General features: G+C 37.7%; 2 protein-coding genes across 22 annotated transcripts; both read left to right on the plus strand.

The window, feature by feature from the left end:
- The first annotated feature begins 63 nt into the window (after positions 1 to 63).
- LOC128252754 (phosphatidylinositol-binding clathrin assembly protein LAP) lies at positions 64 to 15,054 on the plus strand. 21 transcript variants are annotated; one of them, XM_052980774.1, is made up of 16 exons: positions 64 to 612; positions 4,141 to 4,283; positions 5,832 to 5,907; positions 6,223 to 6,255; positions 6,483 to 6,585; positions 6,650 to 6,771; positions 6,832 to 7,025; positions 7,087 to 7,223; positions 7,690 to 7,852; positions 7,927 to 8,221; positions 8,799 to 8,894; positions 9,373 to 9,660; positions 10,977 to 11,247; positions 11,689 to 11,788; positions 12,926 to 13,015; positions 13,673 to 15,054. In XM_052980774.1, exons 1-16 carry the CDS (start codon positions 477 to 479, stop codon positions 13,850 to 13,852), a joined length of 2,427 nt encoding a protein of 808 aa, XP_052836734.1. In that variant the 5' UTR covers positions 64 to 476; the 3' UTR covers positions 13,853 to 15,054. The 21 variants fall into 21 exon arrangements, with proteins under 21 accessions (XP_052836734.1, XP_052836739.1, XP_052836736.1 ...); XM_052980779.1 differs by having other exon boundaries at positions 11,055 to 11,247; XM_052980776.1 differs by having other exon boundaries at positions 7,927 to 8,179.
- Positions 15,055 to 15,204: 150 nt separating this feature from the next.
- Positions 15,205 to 19,548, plus strand: LOC128252757 (uncharacterized). Its single transcript, XM_052980799.1, has 7 exons — positions 15,205 to 16,594; positions 16,647 to 16,954; positions 17,805 to 18,364; positions 18,426 to 18,572; positions 18,635 to 18,745; positions 18,963 to 19,120; positions 19,181 to 19,548. The coding sequence occupies exons 1-7, from the start codon at positions 16,375 to 16,377 to the stop codon at positions 19,468 to 19,470; spliced, it is 1,794 nt and encodes a 597-aa protein (XP_052836759.1). The 5' UTR covers positions 15,205 to 16,374; the 3' UTR covers positions 19,471 to 19,548.
- Positions 19,549 to 21,322: the final 1,774 nt, after the last annotated feature.

The following is a 21,322-nucleotide window of genomic DNA, read 5'->3' on the forward strand; positions in this document are numbered from 1 at the left end:
TCACCCCACCTTACGTCGTAAATCCGATAACCGATAACAAGCTCTAGCCCCACTTTGCTGAGGCGTTAGGACATTTCTCAATCGCTCGCTCCACTTGCTAGTCGCCATTATCGATTTGTGGCAGAGGAAAAATAGAAAATTAAAAAATCGCGTTCCAGCGTTAGGCACCGGTTAGAGAGCGCAAAAAACGCGGCGTTTAATTGTTTAGTGCTTGTGACGTAGAACCAACAACTCTGTAACGTTCAATTTTTCGTGGAGCTCGAGTAGCAGAATTTTCCCGTTGGAAATATTCTCAATCAATCAATACCTCTCTCTCCCTCGCTCGTCCCATACGTGTGTGTGTGTCTCTCTCTCTCTTTTTCGTTGTGTGTGTGTGTGTCGGTGTGGTTTGCTCCTTGGGTGCATAATTAAATTAATCAAGTAAATAAAAGCCAGTGTGCGAGAGCAGAAAGAGCAAACACAACAACAGCTTCATCATGACCATGGCAGGGCAAACGATCAACGACAGGCTGCTTGCCGCCCGTCACAGCCTTGCAGGCCAAGGACTCGCCAAGTCCGTTTGCAAGGCCACCACGGAGGAATGCATTGGCCCGAAGAAGAAGCATTTGGACTGTAAGTGCCCTCTTCCCCAGTGCTCTCGCTCTCTCAATCCCTCGTTGCGTAAAATCACCGTTACACTTCCTAGTTAGCACACGGGGAGAAAAACCTAAAGCCTTGAATGCTGAATTGGGAAAATGTATTCCTTAACCTCGATATAAAAGTTTACAGTAAAACTTCCATAGCTCGAATGGCAGTTAGTGAAAAGATTCTTTTTATAAAAGACACTTTTTTAGCTTCGAGGTTGGCCAATACAAAACAGTGCAGATATTTTTAAATGCTTATAAGAGTCAAATTTTCAATGCTAAACTTTTAATTTGCATATTATTGTGGGTGCTGTTCACAAATATGACACAAAGAGGGAGTCTATAGAATGGTACTGACTTTTGAGGACGTCTTCTGATATTCTTAATATACAAAACCTCATTTTCTATTTATAATTTTTTTTGAAAACAAATATCGCAATTATACTCTTAAAAACTATTGTGGTTTTGTTGTGTAATTTTTAAGATTTTGAATTTTGACATAATTGCATCTAAAGTTTATGGATTGATATTTAAATTGGTCTCCATTTCTAAAAGAGAGAGTTGTACTTGCAAAATCTTTTTAGGTTCTACACTTTTAAAGCACTTTAGCTTTAAGTTAATAATATAATAGAACAACTAATTTTTGCTATGTTAAAAAATACCATTTTGTTTGGGGATATTACCCAGTAAGTCCCTTTTATAAAGGAACACAATGTGACCCTTAAGTTTTGCCATTAATTTCTCCATGTACATGCACAATTTAAAAAGTTACTGCAAAAATAAAACAAACACTCATTAAGTTGCAACCAGTTCGAGTTTCTTAGCTTTCCCACTCCATTTTCACGGGGCTTTTTGGTTTTGTGTGATAAACTACAATTTTTTCTGAAAACGAAGTCACTGATTACAGTCCACAGTCCCACCACCCACAATTGCACCTGTGCCTCAGCTGCTGCTGTTTGTGGACTTCGTTCGTCACTGATTCCCCTCCCCTTCTCTTTCTCTCTAGCGCTCTCTCTCTCTCTAATGTTACGTCACTTTCCCACGGCTGCACGTGTGGCTTTAGCTTTGAATGGCTTAAAACGCCTACGAAAGCAGCGATGTTTGTAGTGGCGGTTTCATTGTTTGGTAAATTTATGCACATGTCTTTGCACTAATGCGCTGGATATGCTTCAACCTTTAAATTTCGCAAAAAAATCTAATGAGCCAAAGATATTGACATTCTTGTTGAAATCTGGTTTTTTGGCTAGCTTTACTCGCATGGTGACCCGCTTTTATTTTGCTTGTCTGCAAGACTGTGATGAGTCATCAGTAATGACTACGAGTAATTGGGAATAAAATAGGGCGTTACTTGCCACATAAACATATTATTTCATCTGTCCCAGGCCAGCAACCAATGAATTGGCATGTGTCCACGACTACAAATTTATGAGGTTTAATTTTGTGCCAGATACGTGTTTTATACGTGTCTCATATTTACACTTAAAACATCACATTTAAAATTTCGTAAATCAATTCATTCAAAACAGTTCTAGAGTTGAACCCATTCTTTGGTGTAAATCTCTACACTTAATAGGCCCACTAAAGGTAGAAGCCCAGCATGAAATGTATTTGTTTTACCCATTTTCTCTATTTTCTTTTGCTAAAGATATTCGGCTTTAAAACAAAACCAGTTGGTAATTCACGGAAAAAATTATCTAAAGAACTAGAAACCGACCCGAAAGAGCTACGATCGTTTCAACCAACAACACAAGACGGCAAAAATTATTAAAATGAACTTTTAACTGGCTTCCCTTACCAAATACAGTATAAGCTGGATTATCAATTATAGTCTGATACAATACTCGGTATACACTGCCACATTCGCATCTCAATCACAATCAAAATTGATAAATTACGTTGAGGGAGATGCAAAATAGGTCTAACAAAACAAAAGAGCTAAGGATTGGATTTAGATCGAAAATGCAAATTCTAGTAATGCTTACGTAGCACATGTTCGTTTTAAAAATTGGGCAGCAAAGCTAACGCCCTCAAATAGCGAAATGTACCTTACCGTAAGATGTCGCACATCTTAATTGTTTGACGAGCCAATAGAATTTAAAGTGGCGCCATCTGTCGAATGCATATTTAATTTCAAGCTTCTTGTATTACCAGTTACTCGAAGAGTAAATGGGTAAATTGTTTTCGTTGACAAGAATGTATCAAGTAAAAGGAAGCGTTCACTTTAAGAGTGTATATTATTAATCAGGATCAATAGCCGCTTCAAACTAGCCATTTCCGTCTATTTACCAGTCTGTGTGTCCGTTTAAAGGAATGCTAGAGACTTAAGAGTAAACAAGCAGACTTGAAATTTGTATACACAGCGTAAGTTCATTTCAAAACGCGGCCACCCCCACTCTAACGACCACAAATCTGTCTTACCATTCTGAGACATGGCTAGAAGATAGTTATCAAATTTAAACTCATTAACTCATTTCAAACAAATATACATTTTTGGTATATGGCACCTAAAACCAGAATATTTTCTGGCTGCAGAATTTTTCCTTCTTGTTTTATTTTGTATTGAAAGTGAGATGGTGCTAAGTAAATCATCAACAAGGTTGACACTGTATTTGCAGACCACTGTGTTTGCTCAAAATTCAACAGCTTGTACGCAACGACCAATCAATTTTCCATATTTTCCGTTTATTGAAATTTGTTATTATTTACGTATGAATGAATCACTGGTCTGGCGCCCGCCAGCTCTTACAAACAAAATGAAGCAAAAGGCCGGGGAACGACTGATCTGGCATGTCCAACGCCCCTCGATTCGTATGCAAATTTTCTGTTCACACTTTCCAACTGAAATGGGAAATCGCTTCGAATGGAATCGCATGATAGTACCCGCAATGGGTTTCAGCGCTTATCATCGGCATTTTTCCATTTTGAAATGATTCGAGTTAACTTTTTAGCTTGAAAGGCGGTTGCAAAGAGAAGGCAAAGATAAGCCAACAACAACTAAGAGTCGTGACCGATAATAGGCAGCAAAAAACAAGATGATTAAATTTATTGGAAGTTTGCTTATACACCCAGAGAAAAACCTTAAAGGAAAATTAATCCTTAAAATATTTGATAAATAATAAATACTTAAGATAAACTAAAAACATGATAATGTAGCTATTAACATATTTAATGCATATTGGTTTATCTAACAAAAAAATGGTGGATTTAATTTTTTTAATTTTAACATAATTTTTTCCATGCTTAAAAATAAAAATGAAAGCTTAACACAACACCAATTGGGGCTAAATCAGTACCAAAAATATTTCATCCAAAGTGAAAATATTTGGATTTACCTTGATTTTTCTCTGGGTGTGCGGACAACTTAATACTTTTAATTCTACCCTACCCTAATATCGATACATAACCGCCAAGAAAATATTTTATTTAATTTTTCTTTTAACGCATACAAATATAGTAAATACTTCTTATTTGTGAGTGGTACTATATTATTATAACGCCTATTTATACCTTTTTGCAGATTTGGTACACTGCACAAACGAGCCCAATGTATCGATACCTCATCTGGCCAATTTACTTATCGAGCGTTCTCAAAACGCCAACTGGGTTGTTGTCTACAAGTCGCTGATAACTACACATCATCTCATGGCATATGGCAATGAGGTTTGTATTCTTTATCTGTTTCGGTTGTTTGTGTGAAGCTTAGGGGCGTAATACATTGTAGATATTTTATTTTCAATTTTACTTTCATTGAAGCGTTCGCCATTAGGTAATCTATTTATTTATATTTCTTTTATTGTTTTATTTAATTTAAGAATGTGAGTAAGGTCTTTGCAAAGGTCACGTACGTTACGAGATTCTTTTTTTTTTGGTTTCTTCTTTCTTTTTAAAGTTAAATAATTACTTGCACATCACGCTTTGTTTATGCCCTCTGACCAAGCTTATCGTCGCTTTTTATTTCTTCTCTGCTCCTATTTGTTCAGTCCAACTTTGTTGGTATTTATTCTGCGACATAAAAAATAATAAACATGAGTGAATTCATGTTTAGTTATTATTAATTTTAAACTATTATTGGCAGTTTATTATTCGTAAATTATGTTCACACCTAAAATTTTTTTTAAAATTGTCAAGTTTGAAATATGTATATACAAATACTAAAGGATATACTAAAAGATTTTTGTGTACAAGTTTTATTTAATATCACTGTGGACGGGAGTCCACTTAGTGACGATCAGTACAAGCAAGAGTTGGACGCCATTTTTGAAATTAAATCTTGTATCTTCCTGTTTATTTTTTTGTCTGAATCAAATTAATGTTTAGCTTTAATGCTCTTGAAACCGATTTTACCGCATTAAGCAGATCGTACTGATTTTGTGACGATTATATTTATTATTAACGTTTATCGTCACTATATCTGATATTAGAAGATTTTGGAGTTGAATGTACGATCGTCCCTTTATTATTACCTCGTCAAGAGGTGTTTTTGTTTGATAATAAGGGAAGAACATCTACAAATCATGTTATATGAAGCGTTTTTGATTTTCCTATTATTTTACTATTTACGTATCTTGTTTGAGTTTTATTTAAAAATTGTTATTTGTTGTAAATATAATATATTGACATATTATCTTCAATGGTTATCCGTTCTGTAGCTTTTGTTGTTAAATATTTAGTTTTGACTTTCTCATCAAATTGGCATTGTTTACAATTTGTGGCATTACTATACAATGATGTTTTTGATCATGAATAAGTTCCTTAGGGTTCATTCCTTAAATATATGAAAAAAGGGAAAACTTTTCTGTTTTTCAATTGATTTGAATATACTTCGTTAAATAGTAATGGCTTATTATTTAAAATCTAAAGCTTTAATTTAATTATTGATATCATATAACTACCATAGGAACGATCGATTAATTCATCGTAAAATTATCATAGCTTAAAAATCGGAAATCATATTTAGTCCGTGGCAAATTAAAGGTGCTTTTATTAATATGATAATCGTCCGATTCGGAAATTTCTTCTTCACTGCGTTGCAAACTTTTGACTGAAAAAGTGAATACCCTATGCAAGGGTATATAAATTAATGATTTTTTAAGGATGCCGAAATCTTTAATGTTGATAAAAAGTTTATTGCAAATTTTATTATATTTAACTTAAACTGTATTAGATTAATCTAAAGCTAACCAATTGCTCTTTTCATAATCTTTCCAGCGTTTTATGCAATATCTGGCTTCAAGCAATTCTACATTTAATCTTAGCTCCTTTCTGGACAAAGGAACTGTGCAAGGTACAACGAAATTGCCCCTTTAAATCCCCAAAAATGTTGTGCACACTCATCAACATTTTGATCGAGTGACAATTTAAAAATTTTTACTAATGCTTGCATTCTGATCATCCCTCTTTCATGCTCTCTTTTAATTCATGCGAATGCTGCGCGAACGTTTGGCTTTTATTTAATTAACAACAATTTCTAAACAAAAATAACTAATTCCGAAATGCGCCGCTTACTGACCCACATATCCACACAACATGCTGGCTAACATTTAAAAATCCAATTATCCAAACTAAATATTCAAAATCGATCAATATAAACCTTATACAGATGGTGGCATGGGCGTTCCGGGTGGCAGAATGGGTGAGTATAATGCAGAAGCTATTAGAAATTGGCTGCAACTTCTTTTTATTGGGCTATAGTCGTTGTTTTATTTCCTAGTTGTTACTAAAATTCGTTTTAGCTAAAAATAAAATCAAAATTAACTAACCAACAGACCAATTGTCTTTAAGTTTCGTATTTGGCACTGCCTTAATTGTGTGTGACCTGTATATATGGAAAACCCCCTCTAATATGTGTCAAATCAACAGGTTACGATATGTCGCCCTTTATTCGGCGCTACGCCAAATATTTGAATGAGAAATCGCTCTCCTATCGAGCCATGGCCTTTGACTTTTGCAAAGTCAAGCGAGGGTAAGTAATGCCACATCGTTTGTAGCTGTGATCTAATTGATATGTTTCGTAATCTATCATTTAGTAAAGAGGAGGGCTCACTGCGCAGCATGAACGCGGAAAAACTTCTGAAGACTTTGCCAGTTTTGCAGGCACAATTGGATGCACTTTTGGAGTTCGACTGCCAGTCCAATGATTTGTCCAACGGCATGTCTATACCTCTTTATTGTCTATCTAAACGCATAACATAAATGTGATCCATTTCAGGCGTTATTAATATGAGCTTTATGCTCTTATTTCGCGATCTCATACGTCTGTTTGCTTGCTACAATGATGGTATTATTAATTTGCTTGAGAAATACTTTGATATGAACAAGAAACATGCGCGCGATGCATTGGATCTCTACAAGAAGTTCTTGGTGCGCATGGATCGTGTTGGAGAGTTCCTTAAAGTGGCCGAGGCAAGTAACCAATTTCAATAAAATGTTCCAAGATATAAATTCTTTCATTTTCTGAATTCAGAATGTGGGCATTGATAAGGGCGACATTCCCGACTTGACCAAGGCGCCCAGCTCGTTGCTGGATGCTCTAGAGCAGCATTTGGCCACGTTGGAGGGTCGCAAAGTTTCCGCAGCCAATACGCCCACACAGTCATCGAGGTTTGTTGATTTGGTCTGAGAGTATTTGGGCTTCTTCCCGTAGTACATGCTTTGTAATTATTCTAACTTCTTTAACTCGAGCTTTAGACTATTAGAACTGATCGGTAAATAATAGAGTGAAGAGAGTGAGCTAAAACTTGAAATATTACAAAAGTATTTAAAACTAGTTTTTATTATTTCCAAGATACTCTTGTTTGTACAATAAATGATGTAAAGACTGACAGATATTGTTGTTGATACTGAAAGGGAATCTTATGGATTCGGCCATAGTGGTGTACTCATGTTTTCAAAATTGTAATCTAAAGTAATCTAAAGTTACCTGTTAGAGAAGTTATTTCATTGATTTATTTCTTCAGTCGACTATTTGCTTTGTTGAAGATATTATTCTATTATTTTATTTATTTAAGTTATTCTTTTATTTCTATGATTTTCCTTGGTTTGTTATCGATGCGTGGCAAAACATTAGCAATCAGCGCAATGTTAAATCCGCTGTCTCTGCACTCTCTTCTACCAGCTCGGCATTTGGTACTGCGGCTGCTTCCAGCAAATTCGACACCACCAATGGCATTGACGAGCAGCTAAAGGCCCAGGTGCTGGCCGAGGAGGAGGCCGCCATGAACCAGTACAAGGTGAGCTGGCTAGCCGCGTTGCCCATCTAAATAGGTCCGTTTTTAATCGATTTGTCTGCCTGTTTCTTTGCTAGTCCAAGGTATCGTCTCCCACCAGCAGCGGTGCTGGTGGCGCTAGCGCTGCACTAACAAATCCATTTCTATCGTCGCCACCAGCCGCGCAGGCTGGCCAGCCGATAGTTGATCTGTTCGGTGCCGCGTCGGCGCAGCCCGCTGCTGCTGCAGCAGCCACCAAGGCCTCTGACGATCTGCTGCAGTTGGGAAATCCTTTCGCCGACATGTTTGAAGCCAGCGGCGGCGGCGGAGCTGCCGCTGCAGGAGCCACAGGTGCTGCACTCAATGCCAATAATTTGTGGATGCATAATAATGGTAGCATGTTATAATTTTCATATTATTTCGTCCTAAGTTCTCAAGTAGCGATTATGATTTGAATTACGTTTATTCTGTGCTGTACATAGGTAACAGTCGGTGTGTAAGTGTAGTGATCCTACATGTTTATATTGTCGTATAAGAGCTATGAGGAGCGCACTTATCCGGCGCTCTAGACGCCCCTCACCCTCCTCTGTCTGTCTCTTTACCACTCCGGCTTAGCCGCCTGTTTGCACAAGACTTTCATGCACCATAATCATAATGATGTATTATTTATCAACTTAATTATTTACCTATGTTATTTCTGTAAGTTTTGGTTTATTTTGAATTCTTGTCTAATGTATTGTTACTCTTCATTTTTTCATCACTGTTTTTTTCCAACCCGAAACAATAACGACAACAACTACGACAACGATAACGATAACGAAAACAACACCTCGAAATCCCGAAACCCAAACCAATCGCTAATCTTCCAATACACGCCAACGACCATCGTCCACCGACCACCGCCCACACAACACCCAACAAAACTGAATACAAAACCACCAACAAATGTCAAAATAAACAAAAAACATAGGTTTCAATGGCGCTTCAGTTTCCTCCGCTGCTGCTACAAATGCATTCGTTTCCGATAGTAATTTCTCATCCGTTTTTGGTAATACGGAACCGGCAGGTAAGTTCCTCCACGACAGACTTCATTCATTCCTAACTGCAAGCTATAATGTAATCCTAAGAAGACATATTTAAATACTTAATATGCAGTCACTAACAGAACGCTTTTTTATTACTAACTATTCTAAATTGCGTGAAAATCGGAGCAGTCCATTAAAGTTTACTAATTGATTGATATTATATAAATGCTAAGCCTACTACTTTGGTGTGTTTGAATTATGCTGAGATGTATGTGAGCATGGTATAATATACGCCTTTGAAAGCAATTGAAACACCAGGCTAGAAAACGTTTTGTTTACCTGTATTATTTTTTTACTAGGGTCTTTAAAGTTCCAGCATCGCGTTTTGAACAATGCGTGATGATTATAGAATTAGTTTTCGTTTCCCGTGTTTGATAATAATATTCGATTATTTCATTTTAATTTTGTAAATTTACTTTAATGGTTATCCTGAAAATGTTTGCGTTGACTTTCACACAGCGTCGATGTCGTTGCCAAATCCATTTTTCGATGACATGTCGTTGCCCCAAGTCCCACTCGCAGCTGCATCTGTTGCTGCGCCCTTTGGCAACACTATCAATTTCATGGATCAACAGTTGCAGCCACAACAGCAAGCGGCATTATTTATGCAGCAGCAGCAGCAGCAGCACCAGCAACAGCAATTGCAACTTCAGCAGCATCAGCAACACCGGCAGCAATTGCCGCAACAGCAAGCGATATTGCCACCTTCCATGTCAGCAACGACAACCGCCGCTCAGTTTCCACCAGGTGAACCTTCGCCGTCCCACGACGAAAACGAAAACGAAAAACGAATACGAATACAAAAACAAAACCCATTAACCACAAGCATCTGTTCCTCCGCGTGCTTTGTTTCTGTACAAAGCTTGCTTCGTCACTGGCTTGTAGTGCTGCAGCAGACACCGAATTTTCTCTCTCGGCATCCAAGATCCTCTGAGTTTTGTCCTGTGTCACAGATGCTCATCACACAACCAGAACACGCTTTGCCCACTGTTGTCTGCTCGTGTCTTGTAGCTATTTTGTCCATTTTAAATGTCTAATCGATTTTGAAGTCGTTCTGTCATCGACAAAAGAAGCTGCGTTGTTGTCCTTTGACATAAGTATTTTGATTTAGTTTTTATGCTTTTTGTTTATAACTTTCTTATTAAGACTTTAACAAATTAGTTTTTGTGTACGTTAAATGTGGTAACTTTAAAAAAAGCTTAATTCTTGTTTTAATTACTATGTGATATATCGGTTAAAGAATCTATATATGCAGGAGAAGTGAGTTAAATGTCAGATACTCTTTTTTGCTTTTTGAGTCAGAAATTTACCTATAACTTTCCGAAGACGTTTCTTTTGCTGTCTCCGTATCTGTTGGCTGTCTCTAAACCAAAAATATATCTTATTTATACCGATCTAACCATGTTAACCATATACCTAAATTACACTTAACAAGCTAAGATTTCATTAACATAAAAATATTTTGCTTTGGGTTGCTTGTGTAAATAATCGTACCATCCTTCATGTGTTTGTAGATAACAACCTGTTATTAGTCCTATGCCAAAACTCATTAGAGATCGAAAAATCCAAGTTATTTATATAAACAATGCAAATTCATGTTATTTATTTTGTAAATGTTTTTTTTTCTCTTTTTCTCTCTCTTATGTTCTTATGTACTGAACGTTAAAACCAAAAAATCAAAACTAAAAAACAACCTCACATTGTCTCATGTTAATGTTGGTGGCACAAATCCATATTTGAACACTGAAAATCTCTTTAAAACGCTAAAAAATATTTGTGTGTTTTATGATTACGCTGGCAAAATAAAAAAAAAACAATGAATGACAAAAAAATTTGAAACCAATATATAAAATCTCGACGGCAATCAAACTCAACTTTAACTCGACAAACATCAAAAACAAATACCCTGGGCTCATCGGCTTCATTGTTAATGCATATCTACTATATATACATATATCAAATGTGTTTGTCTCTGTGTATAAATGTCTGCTAAAAACGGTGCATTGGCTTTGGCTATCCCTAAACAACCACCACATGGTCTGAAATGTACAAACGTGTCAAAGGCTTCGACGCCTTGGGCGATGTTCTCAAGCCGGCCTCAGCCAACAACAACAGCAATCAAATGAACGTTGTCGCCACAGGTTACTCCAGCAATAGCAGTTCGATCCTAGCGTTACAACAGCAGCAGCACCACCAGCAGCATCAGCAGCAAATGCACCAGCAGCAACAGCAGCAGCCTCCGGCTGGCACTGGGAAGATAATTACCGGCGACTTGGACAGTTCACTAATGTCACTAGTTGATAACTTAAATATAAACAAAACGGCAAGTGCAAAGTGAGTAAATCGAGCCAGTATAATGACGATATATGTATGTGCGTGCGTTCGTTCGAAAGTGAAGCCGAAACAGAATGATGATCGGTATCCATGTTGTCACATCTCCATCAGTTCACTCGCAGTAGATGGTTGAATCGTATCCCCAAAGGGTTTAATCCCGATCAAATAAATGTCAATTTGATCAGCCAAGTTCCAACTCCGAACAAACAGCTCCTTTGACGATTCCTTGATCCAATACTAAACCCACCTGCCATCGCCATCCGAACTGACCTTCCCGTCCACAAAGCCATATTCATGTTCCATATGTGTACATAAAGTCCATCCAAAAACTAGTTCGAAATCACGCAGAAATCTGTTTAGATAGAAAAAGTGCAAAATTCAAATGCCGTGTTCATTGACTTCGTCTATATATCATTACTCTCTACCCCATTATTCTCATAGACCCGTGCAATGGAATTCACCTAAAAATACAGCGAAACCAGGTGCTAATTGGACACCCCAACCAATGGCGGCTACTACTGGTGCTGGCTATCGCCCAATGGTGAGTTTTGCATACTCTAACTCTACTCTCTACTGTCTACCGAACTACTCTACTCAAAAACAACCAATACTACTTGAAAGAATCCGAAACAACAAAACTCTACGTTGCCTCGAATTTGTTCGAATTTAACGAGAGACTAAAATGTATAATTCGAATACACTAGAAGTCGTGCCAAAGCAGATAAAACAAATGGAGAGAAAGCAATGCCAGAAAAGAAAACAAAAGACACTTTTTATTACTTATGTTAATGCATTGTTTTTCCCTATGATTTTGTATCGATTTTGTGTCACCCAACACTTTAGGCTACACTTCATGTACAGTACACTATATTACCTAGTTTTATGTGAATTTCCCTGTCAAAATTAATATTTGTTTATAAATATTTGCACAATCATCTTTAGTCGCTTGGTTCTTTTGAGTTACAGTTAATCCTTGATCTGTATGAACATTTCCTTAGCTTGCTCACATTTTTCTTGATAAGATTGAAAGTAAATAATCATGTTTAATATTCCATTGTCTCCGAGGTACCCTTTAAATTTCTTAATGTTGTGACATTTGTTATTTAATAATTGTGAACTGAAAGGGAAATAAAGTTGATAAGGGTTGTAAGTTATGCCTTTATTTCGCCCAGATTTTACATACACCCACCATTCGCTACAGAATCAGAGCAAAGTGCACCAGAACACAAGTACTAGGGCTATTTTAAGTGGCACGTCTAGGCGAACGGGTCTAAGAAATAAGCCTATACACACCAACACACGCAGGCCAATTTGACAAATCACATATTTCATTTTATATTTTATATTTTTATTTTGTATTATTTAAACTTTTATTTTGCATTTTAACTAAGTATATATAAACTATCAACTACTTTCTTTTCTTTATTTTATGTTTGCTTTATATCTCAACTATCCCAACGCATACCGCAAAATCGAAAATCGTTAACCGAATCAAACCAAATTGAATCACAACTAAATATATATTGAAACCAATCAAACAAACAACAACAAACGAATCACGTATGGCAACTCACGCTCCGCCTGTGTTAATGCTGTCTGTGTGTGTGTATGTGTGTTTGTGAATATCAATATATATTCTATCAATATGCCAATATATATATCAATATGCAAAACCTAGGCACATGGCATGACCGTAAGTCCTGCGCCAATCACAATCAGTCATCCGTATATACATGCTAGTTATCCTGTAATGCCAAATTATATGCAGGTAAGATGAAGCCGAATCCAACCAAATAAACAAAAACCATCACAACAGAATGAAAAAGTACAAATAAATATAGTTTTGGTTTTAAACTGAGTTGCCGTTTTTCCTTAAAACTAACTAACGATTTTGTTTGTGATCTTTTAATTTATATTTATATTTTATTGGCCTTTCGTTTTGATTGTGTTTAAAAATCTATCATCTTCAGCACTGTAACCTATAAATGCGAACTATACGCCAGAAAAATTTCTTCCAACTTTAAGTGAAACCAGCATATCCTTTTTTTTTTGGTAATGGGCCACAAGCGCGTGATCTATATGCCCCTCCTCTATGGTTCTCGCCTCCAAATTATATCGCATTATTATCTTGCACTTATGTTAGTTTCTATTGGTTTAAATTATAATGGTAATTTAGTAGGCGATTTACTTTTTCACTTGTCTGTAGACCTCACTTCTTTCCGTACGATTCCATGTAGCAATGTTTTCCAAGCTCACGGTGGCCCCTCCTATAAAGCTCAACCGACACCTGTTTCCTGACACTGATTTTGTAGCATTGCGTCTGTCATAGCAGTTAATAAGTACATATTGAATTTCCAGTGCATGAATTTCAACTGAACCGACACTGTACGCCCGGTTTTAACGCTTATTTCATCGAATCTTGTAGGGAATGCCGGTGATGGGCCAGACAAGTATGATGGGGCAGTCAGCAGCCCCTTTGACTGGGGCGCAACCGACGATGATGGCGGCGCCGCACAGTAATGCGACGGGCATCATGCAACCCATCCAGCCAACGCAGAACGGCGGCAATAAAGGCGTCCCACTCGACCCATTTGGTGCGTTATAAGCGGTCCCCAAGGAGCTCATGCGTGCAACCCACTCACTTACTCAGTTTAAGCGCTCTAACCTCATAGACAGCAAACATCAAACCACTCTCACAGACACAAATGCGTAATGAAATATTAAACAAAACAATTATTATATATACATATATATACATGTGCAAGTGAAAATTAAGAACTTGAAATTGCATTATATAACACGTTTACACTATGCTACAGAAACAATATATAAAGTTTATGGAAACAGCAGCAGCAAATGCAAACACAAACAAAACAAAAGCAGAAGCCGAAGCAGATAAGAAAATTATATTATAATGTTGAACATTGAGCAAACACGAAAACAAATGCTATATACATACTTATATATATATATATATATATATATATATATATATATATATATATAAATATATATATTTATATTATTACTATTTAAATGAAAAACAAATAAGTTTGACTATTTATATGTATACACCAATTTATATACTATGCTTAAACGAATGAAGATATGCAGAAAGCAAAAACGAAACAATTTCCATAAATAGCTAAAGGAAAGTAACCTATGTGAAATATACCTATGAACCCTAAGATAAGTCTATACAAAACCTGTAGTTGTGTCCTACGCCAATCACTAAACACACGTTGAATTATCTAGTGGAACTATGTTAACTGTCTCAAAGCAGAAGAAAGATTAAACATGAAACTGATTCAGAAATGATACTTCAGTCCATGTGTTTGCACAGCTTAACGTAATAATTTGCAATATTTAAATCCGTCTATCAATGTTTTTCTGTTATTTTTAGCCAACTCTGGTGGCTAAATACCTATTATATATTTTAAATTGTTATTATGCAAATTATGATTTGTTAAAAGGAAAATATTTGTAAATGCATTCCAAACTAGCTTCAATTTTGTCCAAATTTAATTTGCGAGGAAAAAAACATTTGTAATTACTAAGTATTATTTAACGACAAATTCAAACAACGTTGGTGTATAATGTGCTGATAATATGTGTTATACTTTAGTGCGTACGTTGTATTAGACATTTATTTAATTGCTTCTGAGCATTCGATACGAAACTGACATCATATACGTAGTTCATTACGAGAATGTGTACATAAAGCATAAGAAGTGTATGTAGAAGTTTTCCTACAGCACGGTACGCTGAACTATGTTTAAATAAAATTTATATAATTTATACACAATATTTATTTTTGCATTAATTGTTAATTTTGTGCGGCACTGAACCTTTATTGCCAAAATCCAACAAATTAATTGACTTCCAAATCTTTTATCAAGTCCAACCCACCACCCCCTTCAGTGTGTAACTTTTTGATGGTTCAAAGGTTTCTGCAACTAGCTTCACATCCATGCAAACTGCTTACAATTTTGCGGCTTCAATCATTTCAATAGCAATAACCATAAGCAAAACCTGTCGTCCCTCTACCACTACCCTTGAAAATTAATCACAGAAGATGAAAAGTATGCTATATTTTTGCACCAGCCACAATGAAATTTCATTGCTCACCAAAGTAGGCAACCGTTTACTAAAGAAAATAAGAAACAAGAAGGTTGACCGGGACCTGCGATTTATGCATCTCCTCTTGTTGTTAGATAGGTGGTCAACTCTCGTAGGCAAACTAAAATGCAAACGCAATAATCTTTAGAAGCAACAATCATGTATGGAATTTTCATTAAAGCTAAAGCTGATGTAAACGTAAAAGTCACAAACCCGAATCAATGTAAATTTAGCTAAATTATACACACAAAAATGACAAAAAAATGTTTTATGACAATATTTATACGCTGGTGTTTGAGCTAATCTATACTCATACTTAGGACTAACTAACTTAAACCTATAATTACTGAAGCACGCGTCTAGAACCTGCAGGACTAAAATTATTAGCAACTTGCGACCACTTGTTGATGTCTCCAATGAAATTTAGTAAAAGATCAATAGACAGTGAGATATATTTGGCCGAGTCTTTCCAAAGAAACAAGCTTAGAGGGTTGGCTTACCAAATCGAAATGTATCTTGTAGATAACCATAGATCGAGAAAACCAGATTATCTACAACTAAGAACTATTTATGTTTGAATCAAAATGTTACTGTGTTTCTATTAGTTTGTGTATTCTATCTTAAAAGAACCCTATTAAAATATATAAGAACACCAAGAAAATGAAGATATTTTTGTCACAATGAATTCTTACAATTCAATTCGATCCAAATTCATGGAAATGCAAACTTTTTGGGTATGTAAATGCACACTTTTTCATCAGAATTAGGGGTAAACATATTATGTATCTATTAAATTATGTTGAAAACAAACCCAACTCCGAAACAAAATAGAAATGAAATGTTAGTGCAAAATAAATGTGTAAAATAAATACATGGATTTGCTTTTAAGTTGGCGGGCATGACATTGTCAAACATTCAGTGCCCTTGAAGTGAACACATATTCAGTTCAATCGACCCAATCGACTTGCAACATAGCCCAGAACCCCTTAAGATACAAACACATTCGAGATGCCGCCGTGCACTTTGCGCCAGAGAGGTATGGCCTATATACCGCGTCGCGACAAAAATCGGGAGAAGGATGTATTGGCCCCTAAGCCAGTGCATCCGCGCTCCTTGCGCTTTCATGGATTCTTCGGCATGTCGTATGTCCACCAACATGTGATGGTCGATGAGCGATGGACCCCCAACTCGTTGACCGAACAGTTCAAGGGAATGACCGACTTGTTGAGTAAGTGATCTCTTGGAACGCGTAAGCTCCACTAACTGTCCATATCGAACAGCGCGCCGACTGGTGTTCAAGAATCACGAGTCGAAGGCCAATCGCCAGAGGTATTTTCGCGAGAACAAGCGTCTGAAACTGCAATGTCGCGACGGCCGAACGAAATTGCAGAATATTCTGGTCAACGACAACACCCACAAGATTCGCAACTTTCTCATCAACCACAAGGATATGCAGCGTCTATACCAGAAGATGCCAATTCACCTTGTGGTGGACAACATCAACCAACGAACCTTTGTGATGAGGAAGGAGCGGGATCGCCTGGAGTTTCGTCTAGATCAGTTAAAGCAGCACTACAAGGAACAGCTGGTTGGTACAATTAAGCTACTGAATTGAGAGCTTTAAGGCCAAACTCCCATTTGTATGCCCTTGCAGAGGGTATTATAATTTCAACCAGTGAAGCAGACATTTTCGACCCTTTAAAGTATATACATTCTTGATCAGCTCCCATAGTAGCAAACGGGAAATAATGAAAAAAATTATATATTTGCTGTATTTTAAGTTTGCTCTTCGACATATAATAGAATTAGAATTAGATAAGAATTGGGTTCAAATTGAAAATCCTTTGAAAAGCTATTTACTTAACCAAGCTTAGATTTTTTGATTTTGAGAGCTTTTATTATACGTATGCGTTTATTTGCTTGCTAAAGTCTGAATCAAGGTGGGCTATTAATACACTTTGGCTTTGCCATAGGCGTTCCACTTAGTATGACTGAGTATGTCAATCGTTTCGATCGGAAGTCTTCTTTCGTTCTAGCAGCTATCATTAGAAATGCTTTCGCTAAGTTCCATTGGAATTATTTATGTTAGCAGGACTCAAAATCTGCCCTTTTGCGTGCATATTTTTAGCGTTTCATCTTTTTGATCTGTTTGAGAGTTTCATTGCATTGTCTGTTTTAAAGCTAATTTTGAATGTAAAAGTAAAAGCTAACTTCCATTAAGAGCAGTGGTAGATTTAATTTTCTATGTTACATTTTTTTTTTTTAGGCGTTCCCTTTGTGGAAATGGTAAGATTATTTGTATATGATTGGTAGTCGGGCTTATGATTTGCTTGGATGTACTTCCTATATCACACAGAAAGGAATCATTAATATATATTTGTTCATATTGCGTTTAATGATTTCGGCCCCTAAAACAGTGCCTCAAACATTTCCCTTAGCTGCGGCGCGCACTTTTGCAGAATCGCATCAAGTATCAAAACGAATTTATTCTTGACGAGGAGCTCAAGTCACGGGTGTTCCTCAAGAAGATCGAGAACTCGAATGTGCGCCTAAAGGCCATCAAGACCATCAACAATACGTATAAGAAGATGATTCAGGTGCTGGTCCATGACGAGATATTTTACGAGCCCATTTTGCGGTCGCTCAGCAGTGACATGGACGACCAGTCGAATTTCATCAAGCACATCCTGTTCCTGGGCATGCCGGCCATAGCGAAGTTCAAGGAGCTAAACGATGAGTTCAGGAACATGGAGGACAAGTCCCGCAAGAATCTGCAGGCCAAACTGCAAATGCTGGCCTCTTTAAAGAAGCCTGGGGGCACATCGATCGTTAATTTCAACAAGCCCAAGGAGGCGCCTCCGACCACGAATCTGAAGCGGTATGTTCGCGAGACCCAGAGTATGATGATCTTAAAACTAGAGCTCAAGGCTGTGGAGAAGACTATCAAAGAGGTCAAGTTTGTGACTCTGTGTTCCCAGGCTAAGGAAATCTATCCACGGTTCGTTGAGTCTGACACTTTTTCTTACAAATAAACGTAATTTATGAGTTCTCTGCGCCAGAATGAAGAGTCAGGTGGACAACAACGACAAGCTGCATCGCATGATTGTCAACGATATGTTGGCTCACGAAATGCTGGAAACTAAGATGAAGTGCGCCAGTGTTTTGAAGGGGGTGCTGGTAAACAATCTGTCAGAGGAAGAGATCAAGTGGGTTATCAGAAATATATTTGTAAATAATTTTCCCAGCCCCATAATTATTAATGTTATAGTCGTCTGGAGCGCATTAAGGACCTGAAGAAAACGTTGCAGAAAGATGTTCAATTCGAACAGGATACTCTGCAGCATCTTAAAAATAGAGCTGATGCATATGTTATGCTACGGTACATATTGTTAATTTGCTAAATGCTGGGTGTTGGTTTTTAATTTTTTATCTGTCTTATTTTAAATAACTAAATTAATTTAGTAGATAGTTTAAGCATATTTGTTTTCTGGGTTAGTTTTAAAAATTTCAATGTTTTTTATTGATAACAGCAATAACATTAGTTTGCATTCTCGTGGTTTTGTTTCTAGTATGTTAATTAATTTTGCTCTTTCTAGAGTGAGCATTTGGAATCTGTTGGAAATTCTCCGCCATGTTGATCGCCAGCCCAAATTGCTACGTGCCCAGTATCCCAACTCGTACTTGAAGCTGCCGCTGCTCAAGTTTGAAATGCTGAACATGAGGGCCGCTGCTCCGGAGATTTTCGAGGAAAACAGTTGAGACACACACACCCACAGCCAAACGAAAGCATAAATCTAACATACCCTCTCCGCAGTTGACAACATAATGCATATGGTGAAGCGCAAGATCTACAAGCTGATGAAGGCCTATACAGTGGAGCTGAAACCGGCAACCATCAAGCGAAATTGCGAGGAGTACCATGCCGATTTCTTGGCCAGCCTGGACATGTACGAGCCCGTGGACACCGAAGAGCAGGCGCCAACAGCTCCCGAGGACGATATCCTGCAGGAGAACAAGACCATGGCGAATGTGCCCAATCGCAAACAGATCAAGGCCCAAAGTGCCAAGCTCGTCGAGGAGCTGGCCAAGCGGGAGGAAATGTGAATGATTCGATTCGATAAGTATTTGTGTTAAAGCTACCTTAAATTTTGAGTGAATTAAATTCTGCACGTTAAAAAACAATTCCCAGTGGCCACAAATGGTGGCCAAAAAAGACGGTAAATCGTGAGTTTGCATTGGCGAAATACCAAAACTGGAAGCTCTGCCTTCGTATGATTGATCCATAATTGCAGCAAACGCTGGAGTCTCGGATTGAACCGAGTCAGATTGCCCCAACTTTTGGCTTTTGTCGACGCCCTGCAGTTTCAGCGGCAGTCGCAATTATTGCGAAGAAGAATTATTGTTCCATTGCCTCATCTAATAATTTGGGAGTTTTCCCTGTTTGACTTGTGGGTTTCGTAAGGTGTGAATGGATCGAGGGCTTGATCCGGACAACCTTCTTCAGATTAATCCGCATTCGTTGGGCATTTTCTGGGTCGGTCGCCGAATGCATCAATAGAGCCATTAATCATTTCCTGGCCACTCCACAGCTATTTCCTGTCAAGTCTTTTGCCCCAAAAAGGTCAGTGGTTGTCATAAAAGTTTACTCGCTCAACTCGCTCAGTCGGCGGATGATGGAGTCGACGGGCCGAAATGGAGTTGACTGGAGATGGGTTATGGCGCGCACGCTTCCATGCCAATCCGCAGTACACTTGCCTCTTGCCTGCCTTCCTATCTATCTGCGCTGTTATATCTGCGTACACGATATCACGCCGACTTAAAAAACCCTGGCACGGGAGCACGCGAGCCCATAAGCCGCCAAATGAGGTTATGCAAGTCTCACATTATTCGCGGGCCACCATGTTTATTCATATCCACACACTCGAACTTATTCACGAGTGCCCCGCGATGCGGTTATTGTCATTGTTCCCCCCTGAAAAAGCCAGACAAATTGGGAGCTGGAAGTGTTTGGGCCAAGCGAAGGTGATGGTGTTTTGGTGGCTGCCCTTAAAAGTTAATTTTGTGGTCAACTTTCGACACTTGAATGAAATGCTTTTCTATGGCTTACAAATGCCTTCAATGGTTGGTGCTTTGTGGTAAACTTGTTGTGCAAATAAGGTAACTGAAACAAACAATGGTGAAGCTTAAGCTTGCGAAAGACCAAACGCATTCTCAGCATAATTTGTGATCTGAATCGGGCACTTTAATAATTAAAAATACATTCATTAAAGGCCACATTCATGATCGGAACAATAAATCATAAATGTACGGAAATACCTACAGCCAAAATCAATTAATCCAAATGGACAAAGAGAATAACAATCAACTCGGTCAATTTGTTATGGGGGTTTCTTTCGATTGACAATTAAAGAAATCAGTGGATTCTTAATTATGGTTATTAACCATTTAAAAGGTAGCATGAAGTGCGGAGTCTGGCCATCTTTTCACATGACCCACTGCAGGATCCGCTTCGTGATTGGGCATAAGAAATGGCTAATTTGAACATCGTAGATCCTCATAAACGAAACGAAGCAATTGCCTTCAAGTAGTCAAAACCTATTTAACCCGCCACTTTGCACTCTTGCCCCAAAACGACGATGTGGCCTGGTCAGTTCCTGTAGCCAACGCTCAAACGGTTGCTAGTTGCAACATTTCAAGAAGCCACAACCCAACGGCAAGCCGTTCGTTCGACCAATAATTATGAACCTTCTTGGCTGTTGGCGGCAGTTTGTGTTTGAAATTATTCGCATAGTAGCCCAGCATCGTGGCAACAACAATTGGTAGTCAGTCAACTTAACGCGGTCTGCGAAACTAGCCAATTTAAGTTCGTTTCTGGCGGCCGAGTCGTGGGCAAAGCTTTTCTTTCCTTTTTCTAGCTTTGTACAATTTGTAAAACGAAGACGAACTACAGGGAGAA

The sequence above is a fragment of the Drosophila gunungcola genome, chromosome 3R (genome assembly GCF_025200985.1).
Source record: "Drosophila gunungcola strain Sukarami chromosome 3R, Dgunungcola_SK_2, whole genome shotgun sequence".
Taxonomy (NCBI): Eukaryota; Metazoa; Arthropoda; class Insecta; order Diptera; family Drosophilidae; genus Drosophila; species Drosophila gunungcola.